The sequence below is a fragment of the Vicia villosa genome, linkage group LG3 (genome assembly GCF_029867415.1).
Source record: "Vicia villosa cultivar HV-30 ecotype Madison, WI linkage group LG3, Vvil1.0, whole genome shotgun sequence".
NCBI classification, from domain to species: domain Eukaryota; kingdom Viridiplantae; phylum Streptophyta; class Magnoliopsida; order Fabales; family Fabaceae; genus Vicia; species Vicia villosa.
In genome coordinates, this window is record NC_081182.1 from 54,189,950 (window position 1) to 54,199,700 (window position 9,751).

A 9,751-nucleotide genomic window follows, 5' to 3' on the forward strand; every position below is an offset into this window, starting at 1 on the left:
GATCACGTCCCTGCTGATCACTACTTGCTTGTTCACTGGGTCGAACAATTTGTATCCTACAATCAAATGATATCCTATTAGGATCATTTGACTCGGCTTGTCATCAAGTTTTCTTCTCAACTAATCTGGCACATGTCTATGTGCTATAGATACTTTCAGATGACTTAAGCTAGGTTTAACACCAGACCAACATTCTTCTAGAGTGACTCCTTTTAGCTTCTTTGTTTGACACCTGTTTAAAATATATGTTGCAGTCGACACAACTTCACCCCAAAACTCTTTAGGTAAATGCTTTCCTTCTAACATACTTTTACCATGTTCACGATGGTTCTATTCTTTCTTTATGCAGTTCCATTATGATGTGGAGTGTAGGGTGGAACCACCTCATGTACAACCTCTTCTTTCTCACATAACATGTCGAAGTGTTTCGACACATATTCTCCACCACCATCAGTCCTCAGAAACTTGAGCTTTTGACCACTTTGTCTTTCTACCATAGATTTAAATTTGGCAAATACCTCGGTCACTTCACTTTTCTTCTTCATCTAGTAAGTCCATAGTTTTTGACTTAGATTATCTATGAATATGAAAAAGTATTTGTTACCTCCAATTAAATCCATATGGATCCACATACATAAGAGTATATGACTTCAAGAATTTCCTTCGATTGGCTTCTTGCATCCTTGCCGAAGCTGTTCTTGTGCTGCTTTGCCTGCACACACTTTGTTTGGAATGTCAATTTTTGTTAACCCTGAAACCATATTTCTTCTTTTTAAATCTTTGATGTCTTTAAAATTGAGATAGCCAAGTCAATAGTGCCATATCCATTCATCCTGCTAGCTGCACTCGTAAGGAACTTGTGCTCCATCACTTTAAGTTAATTCTTGAAGGTTCTATTATGAGACATAGGAGCCTTTAAGATTAACCTTACACTTGAGTCGACAAATTTCACCATTTTGTCTTTAATCGACACCTCGTAGTTCTTTTAGACCAATTTCCCTATGCTGAGCAAATTGCTCTTCCTGCCTGATATGTACAACACATTGGAAATTACTGACCTCTTGCCATATTTCCTCATAATAAGAACATCACCAATATCTTCAGCTGCGAGAGTATTATCATTTGAAAATTTCACCATGTTATTCATTGAGGGCTTTAAGTTGAACTCTATAGAAGTATGATTGATAGCCTCTTATATCTCATTACCCGTCTTTCTAACATTACTTTATCTGTTGGTGGGTATGCTCGCTTTCAAGCTAATCCTAAAAGTACCCATCTTATTTAAGTAAAGAAAACTATTAAGTACATAAGTGGAACATGTGAACTAATACAAATGATACATTTCATGACAAATTTTTTACCTCACCCAACTAAAAATTGAGGTATAATTCCAATAAGCGTCATGTTTTATTTATTTTAAAAAATACAATATATCCAATCGATTTTAAAATATAACCGAGGGGAAAGCTAATTTAGGATAGCTTCGAATCCCAACAAATACAGTTTATGTTTTTATTTCTTTAAAAGTGGTGCCTTTATTTTTTATTTATAAAATAAATTATCTATTCCTTCGATTTGTTTAGTAAACGAGGGGTTAAATAATCATATTTTACTATAAACGCACCCGTTAATTAAGTTTTTACCATAAACCTAACTCATCTATAGCCGCTCCAAACTCGCACACATCATTTTTTGGGATGGATTGTAAGACATAAATTTTTTTGTAGGAAACTTGTTAAGTAAGATGCCGTGACATGTTTTGTGACATCTTGGCGCGTGGTTTGCTCAGGTTGTGTTTGTTTCAGCAATTATCTAGAAAATATGTTTCAATTGAGTTTATTCAAAAGATTTCTTTTGGAAGAATTTGGTTAATCCAAATCAATATGGAAAGGATTGAAGGTGGAGAAAAACACAAGAAAAATGGGGGTTTTAATTGAGTTTTCTAAATTTTTTAATCTTTGAAATACTTTTCACAAAATTTAATGAGATAGTTAAACACAAGAAGAATAAGAATAATAAGAAGAAGAAGAAGAACACTTTCGGTTATCCAGGTTCACCTTAGAAAAGGCTAATCATGTCTACACGCCAAGGTGATGTCGCTTTAAAAAAGGACTTGATTCATTAATATTGAAAGATTACAAACAACCTCTAAGAGTCTAGAGAGACACCTTAGCCCTATCAAGTATACAGACTAACAACCTAGTCAATCGAGGAATACAAATCTTAACAGATTTACAAAGGGATAATGTTTACAGGATATTGCTTCTAAAAAGAAGATTGAAATATCAACAATTTAGCACAAATGAAAGCACAATCTAATGAGCAACATCTCTTGTGTTCTTAAAGATTTTTAGAAACTAGATTTCTCACAATGGAGTGTTTAACACAGTTTCTCTAAGATATTTCTTTCTCTTTTTATTTTTGAAGTTCTTTTGCTGAGTTTGAGAATATAGCTTTACAACTTTTTGTTCTTAGTGAATTTGCAACTTCTTCAAATGATAGTGTCTCATATATATAGTCCCAATATAAAGATGACCATTGGGAGAGGACAAGGCGCAGCTTTCCTTGACGTAACAACTCAGAAAAAATTGTGGGGAATAGTGAGCACACCTAAGACGAAATCGTACACTTACATCTTGCAATAGTGGAAAATGTGATGTACTGTTTTACCATATAGCTTCTATTTCAAGTTTTTGATCATTCTTTATTTTTGAGATGTACTTCCTTTCTGAAGTGGAGAGAGAAGAGAAGAGATCATGTAACGTAGTCGTTCCAAGAGAAAATATTCTTCAAGCCAGAAAGAAGTCTTCAGAGTCAAAAACAACAAACTATCTAAACGACGTATTATGATTTCTGATCATGAAAATATCTGAGCTGAGTTTTGATCTTGAGAATTTCCTTCACTTCAGAATATTTGTAAATCCTTTTTATGATGAGTCATTCAACATTCTTCAGAACTACTGATGTCACTTCAGAATTGAGATGAATGGTTCTTCTAATGTGTGATGACGCTGATTCTGATGATTTTTCTAGACAGCAATCCTAATCAACCAAAATAGCGATTTTTCCCGCCTAAGAAACTATTAGAATACAAAATTGTTGCATATCAAATAAATGTATTGTTATCATCAAAACTTAAAGATTGAATGCAAAACCAAATCTTGTTCTAACAAAGATTTTATTATATCATAAATATGGAAGAATAAGAGTTAATTGGATATGGTTTAATTAAAAAATGGATTTGATTTAATCAAAGAGGATTTGATTTAATTGGATGTGCTTTGACAAAATTATTTAATTTGATGTGATTTAAAGGAAGATTTGGTTCAGTTTTATTTAGTCCAAGATTTTGCAACCCTAGCAGGACTCAGAGACGACATTAGCCACTCCATGTACTTAACATTTGCACTAAAGCAAGATATAATAGGTTGACATTTTGATGACCATGAAATCAGGTTGTCATAGATAAACATTGAATATTCGATATTGATAATCTAGTATCAAGACACCCTCCCCAATCAACATTAGTATAGGAGATAATATTTCAACTAAGGAAGGATATAAATTATAAAATAAACCAAGATGAAGAATATTCCAAACATAGCTTATGATACACTTTAGAGCATTCATATACTAAGATACAACAAGAAAATAAGAGGTATCTAAAAGCACTAGAAGTGCTATACTACCAAATAAAATCAAACACAAAAACGTGTTTATTATTTGTTTCTTTATATCTTACCGTAAATCCCTTCTTCTTTCTTCTCTCATTTTATTTTCTCTTTTTCTCTTTTTCTTATTGTAGCGTCTTCTTTTCTCATCTTTTTTACTGCGACCTTTTCCACTTTTTCTTTCTTCTCTTCTTGAGTTTGAATTAGAGAAAGGACAAAAACAATGAAAATGAAAATGTATATCATTCCATTTGAAGAACAATATTATATAGTTGGTTTATGTAAACTTGGATAATGTGTTTAAAATTTCTATTTTCTGTCACTAAATTTGTTTGCGTACAACGTGGCAATAAAACAAACAAGTAAGTTATACACTACAAGGCTAAAGCGAAATCTCACAAAAAATGAGTGCAAAACTAATCATGCATAGATAGTATTGTAAGTTTGAAATGTAATCTTGAATATGCATCTCAATATGCTACAAAAGTAAAGAAATCATAGTTTAGAAACAAATGAGTTACTTTAGTTGTTATATACTAAGTTCTTCCTATTATGAAAAACTCTTGTAGCTTTGTGTTATGTCTTGGTTTTCAGCTTTACGAGTTTAACATGAAAATTGGATTTACACTCTGAAAGTTAAGAAGTATTCCTATAAATGCTTAATTATTTTGGAAGCTTTGAAACTTCACTGCTCAAGTCCAAAAACCTTAAAAGAATCCCGTTGACATTTACATAGACCTTAGGCGCATTTTCATAAAATCTTGTGTTTTAGTTCATTTGAAGCTACTTCATTATGTGAACAATAACCCAACCATTTGGACATTTATTCAAGCCTTCCTAATTGTCCATATCAGTGCATGCTAAATCAAAATTATCTATCTTCCACTCTTTTTACTCGATCCAAAATAAGCCAATATTGCTCACCAGATCACAAATGTAAGCCTGCAATGAAGAAACAAATTCACAATCGTCGCCACATCCCTATTACATAATAGACATTGTAGTGACTCTTTAAAAGGAATCCATACCATGATATCCTGATGATCTCTTAATGGAATTAATTCCAAGGGAATCTTCCATGTCAAAGTGTATTTCTTGGACATGGCCGAAGTTTTCTAGTTATATTTGAAGACAAGAGATTTTACTAAAGACCTTTTGAGCATCATAATTATAAGATTATGGAGAAGAGTAAATGTATACTTTAATTGGAAAAAAAATCCATCATTCTGTTGAGATACATGTGTGAGTTAGAAGTCCCACATTGTTTGGAAAAGTTGAGGTTGATCCCTTTAGATTTTCATAACTTTTATCATTATCTTGTGAAATTTAAAAAAGCATAGGTGGCATTGACACGTTGTCATTTTATTTAAATTAAATAATAATTTAAATGCCATATGTGATTTATTTATTTTAATTGAAATTTTTACATTAAAATCATTGTTTAACCTTATATAACCCTAATACCCAAATTGGATGTTGTCGTCTTCTTCTCAATCGTTTTCATCTATGAGAATTGCATTACATTGAAACTGGAAACCTTGATCATCACATTGAAACTGGAAAAGCCTGGACCTTAGATAGCTCGTCATGACAACAATGTACGATAGGAAAAAGGTATGCGTAGTTTAATATTTTTTTACTGTAAGTTTGTTGTGGTCCCAAACATAAGCATGTGTGTTACATTACCATTAAAATTAGTTTAAGGCTTGGGTATTTTTGTAATTGTAGAAAAGGTCGCATTTAGTGTCATCTTCCATCAAGGTGGTAACTTTGTAATGTATTTTGGAAGTTTAATGTCATTTTGAAATACTATGTTTTATGTACTGTCCTTTTGGAAGTTTAATGCTACTTGTAATGTTCTTTTGGAGACTATGTATTATGCTACTTGTAATGTCATTTTGGAGACTATGTTTTATGCTACTTGTAATGTCATTATGTGTTATCATGTTTTGATTCAAACTAATTTAACCATAAATTATATCAATTTAATTTAGATTTACATCAACCATAATTCGATAATATGGGAAGTTTAATTCACATCAATTCAACTCAACCATAATTCAATATGCATTTTCATATAACTAAGATATATTGACAACAATTCTTGTTCACATACAGCATTATAATACAACATTCATGCTAAAACTTTGACAACAATTCGTGTTCATCTAACTGAGATATACATCAACATTACAATACAATATTCATGCTAAAACTTTGACAACAATTCTTATTTTTCTCATTCATTTCAAATCAAACATTTTGCTCACATAAGTACTACAACAATTCCAAAACAATAAAATATTCATGCTAAATCTATGACAAAGTAAACCCAGGAACATATAACTACTACAACTAGAAAAAAAATTTCTTCCTTGTGTTCTCCAACTTGTTCTTCAAATCCTCCATCTACTTGGAACTAAAATTTGACCCAAATTTTCTTCCATTTCCTTCCCAAAATCTCGCCCAAAATTTCTTAAATACTCAATCATCACATCACATCTATTGCATCATTCATCGTCTTCTATAATTTATTTCCTATCAATTGAGCCAAAGTATTCATCATCTCAATAAAATTTGTGACAACCTTCTTCCTTTCCCCATAATTTGCACTTCTAATATTCTCTCATTGGATTTACAGCAGATTTAGAAATGAACACCTTCATTGACAAATCGTGTCAAAATTTGGGAGATATTCTAGCATTAGATAACATGTTATTTTTTGAACTTCCAGCCATTACACATAGAAAGAAGCAAGAAGAGATAGATATTTGAAGAAGGAAAGCGGTGGAGGATTGGAGTTTCAAGGAAGGAGAAGAACACGACAATCTCAAATTAGAGTAAACAATGATTTTAATTTAAAAAATTTCTAATTAAAGTAAATAAATCACATATGACATTTATATTATGTTTTAATTTATACAAAATGACAACGGGCCAATGTCATGTATGTTGATTGGATGAGCTGGTTTAATGAAAGACCTAAACAGTGGAATCTTTAAAAAAATTATGGGGGTTCTTTTCAAATCACTCCTAAATGGAAGGGGCAAATTGGTTATTAACATTTTAAAAAATTCATATCTAATTTTTCTCATTTTAAAAAATTCTAAAATTTGGTAATACAATATTCTAAACATATATGAAAAACATTATTAAAAAATTTAAAAGTTAAAGGGTAATTAAACAATTTTCAAGATTCTAGAAAATAGTCAGGACTAAAACTGTATGCATAAATCTTTTGTAGGAACTAAAATATATTATTTTTAACAGGGATTAGAAATAAACTTTGAGTGTTTATAATGACCAAAAACATATAACCCTTTATTTTAAACATAAACACACTGAGTTATTAAAAATGTAACTTCACCTTCCGTAGAAGTTATACAAAGGACTACTAAAGTTTTAAATACTAAAGAGACACTAATATTCAATATGCTTCTTTTAAAACACAAACACTAGCTCATAGAAACACTAAATTATTTAGTACACAGCGATACCTTACTTAGTACATAGAAATAACATCTTACAGTACATAAAAATTCAAAACATAGGACAACATTGAAAATCACAGGAATGACATAGGCATTGACAAACAAAGATATAATTTACTTTTGGGTATCTTTTAACCATCCATCAAGATAAACTAGTTTGGAGTCTGGTGTGGATTTTTTTTTCTCAGCACGAATATCCTTCAACCATCCATCAAGGTAAACTTGGTTGGAGTCAGAGGTGGATTTTTCTTTCTCTGATCGGGTATCTTTCAACCATCCATCAAGGTAAACTTGGTTAGAGTTATGGTCGGACTTTGCTTTCTCAGCTCTGATATCTTTCAGCCATCCATCAAGATAAACTTCGTTGGAGTCAGCGGTAGATTTTTCTGCTCGGGTATCTTCCAACCATCCATCAAGGTAAACTTGGTTGGAGTCAGATGTGGATTTTCGTTTCTTTGATCGGGTATCTTTCAACCATCCATCAAGGTAAACTTGGTTGGAATTAGAGGTGAATTTTTCTTTCTCTGCTCGAGTATCTTTCAACCATCCATCGAGGTAAACTTGGTTGGAGTCAGAGGTGGATTTTTCTTTCTCTGCTCGGGTATCTTTCAACCAACCATCAAGGTAAACTTGGTTCGAGTTATGGGGGGACTTTTCTTTCTCAGCTCTGATATCTTTCAACCAACCATCAAGAAAAACTTGGTTGGAGTCATCAGTTGATTTTTCTTTCTTAAATCGGGTATCTTTCAACCATCCATCAAGGTAAACTTGGTTGGAGTCAGATAAGGATTTTGGTTTCTCAGCTCGAGTATCTTTTAACCATCCATCAACATAAACTTGTTTGGAGTCAGAGGTAGATTTTTCTTTCTCTGCTCGGGTATTTTTCAACCATCCATCAAGGTAAGCTTGGTTAGAGTTATGGGCAGTCTTTTCTTTCTCAGCTCTGATATCTTTCAACCATCCATCAAGATAAACTTGGTTGGAGTCAGCGGTAGATTTTTCTTTCTCAGCTCGAGTATCTTTCAACCATCCATCAAGGTAAACTTGGTAGGAGTCAGATGTGGATTTTGCTTTCTCTTCTCGGGTATCTTTCAACCATCCATCAAGGTAAACTTGGTTGGAGTCTGAGGTGGATTTTTCCTTCTCTGCTCTGGTATCTTTCAACCATCCATCGAGGTAAACTTGGTTAGATGTAGGTGCATACTTTACTTTCTCAGCTCTGATATCTTTCAACCATCCATCAAGATAAACTTGGTTGGAGTTAGCATTAGATTTTTCTTTCTCAGCTCGGGTATCTTTCAACCATCCATCAAGGTAAACTTGGTTGGATTCAGGCGTGGATTTCGCTCCCTCAGATCTGGTATCTTTCAACCATCCATCAAGATAAACTTGGTTGGAGTTAGAAGTGAGTTTTTGGTTCTTCAATGGATTTTTGAGCCAGCCATCAAGGTAAGGCTGATCAACTTCTTTTTCTTCTACAATCTCTTGTTGAAGTTTTATATATCTAGCAAAACTTCCTTGTCCATTCTACAATACAATTGAGTAAAATGATGTTAATTAGTAACATTTGGATGGTATATATGATTAAAAAATACAAGTTTTTAATGATACAAATTATGCTGCAAAATTAAGACACTTTCAAGATTGCATATGAACACATATTATGAAAAAAATTAGGCAAAAACAATTTTTTTAAGTTTCATTACTGAAAAATATTATTTTATCAAATCAAATATAACAACTTAATTGTGAGTGACACTGATAAATGAAAATGAAGATGAGAAATGATAGATTCTAATAAATAAGCTATGAAAAATATAATTGATAAATGAAAATGAAGATGAGAAATGATTGATTCTAATAAGTAAGCTATGAAAAATATAATTGTAAAAGATACAAATATGTATGCAAAGTTAGTAACTTACAATCAACAAGAGCAAGACAAAAGGAAGGAGAGACATAACAACTCTGTGTGTCATTTCTTTCTCTTATGTTATAGTAAATGTGAAAGATGCATTTGAAGTGGAAGGGAGATAAACTATTTATAAGTGAATAAGAAGAAAAAGTACAAACAATAGGGATATTGAGACTTTGTTTGGCAGAATAAAAAATATAAAGATTTAATTATAGTTTATATCTTATATATTATATATTAGTCAATAAAAAGAAAAAGTATAAATAATAAGAAGTTTGAGACTTTGATTAACAAGCTTACTTTTTAAACTTATAAGTTCATATCCAACATTAATCTATTTAGTAACAATTATATTTTCACACATTTAGGTGCGTTTATTGAGCTTTAGAAAGTATTACGTACTTTCAAAGAAATTATATATATATATATATATATATATATATATATATATATATATATATATATATATATATATATATATATATATATATATATATATATATATATATATATATATATATATATATATATATATATATATTGTATAGTGATAAATTTGAATAATATGTAAACAATTATATTTATTTTGATAAATTACTTCAACTAGTTTAAAGTTTCAATTTCTTTTAATTTATATGTATAATGATAATAATTTTGATTATAAGCAGAGTTGT

The 9,751-nt window shown here is 31.1% G+C and overlaps 1 protein-coding gene across 1 annotated transcript; it reads right to left on the reverse strand.

The window, feature by feature from the left end:
- Nucleotides 1-7,017: 7,017 nt before the first annotated feature.
- LOC131655758 (uncharacterized) lies at nt 7,018-9,216 on the reverse strand. Its single transcript, XM_058925565.1, has 2 exons — nt 9,088-9,216; nt 7,018-8,689 (listed from the first exon to the last, which is right to left on the reverse strand). The coding sequence occupies exons 1-2, from the start codon at nt 9,139-9,141 to the stop codon at nt 7,277-7,279; spliced, it is 1,467 nt and encodes a 488-aa protein (XP_058781548.1). The 5' UTR covers nt 9,142-9,216; the 3' UTR covers nt 7,018-7,276.
- Nucleotides 9,217-9,751: the final 535 nt, after the last annotated feature.

Excerpts from the sequence above, each read along its gene's own strand:
- LOC131655758 (XM_058925565.1), bottom strand. The coding sequence starts at position 9,141 with ATGACACACAGAGTTGTTATGTCTCTCCTTCCTTTTGTCTTGCTCTTG. Across the intron at positions 8,690-9,087 it reads TTGTCTTGCTCTTGTTGATT|AATGGACAAGGAAGTTTTGC; the intron begins GTAAGTTACTAA and ends ATTGTATTGTAG.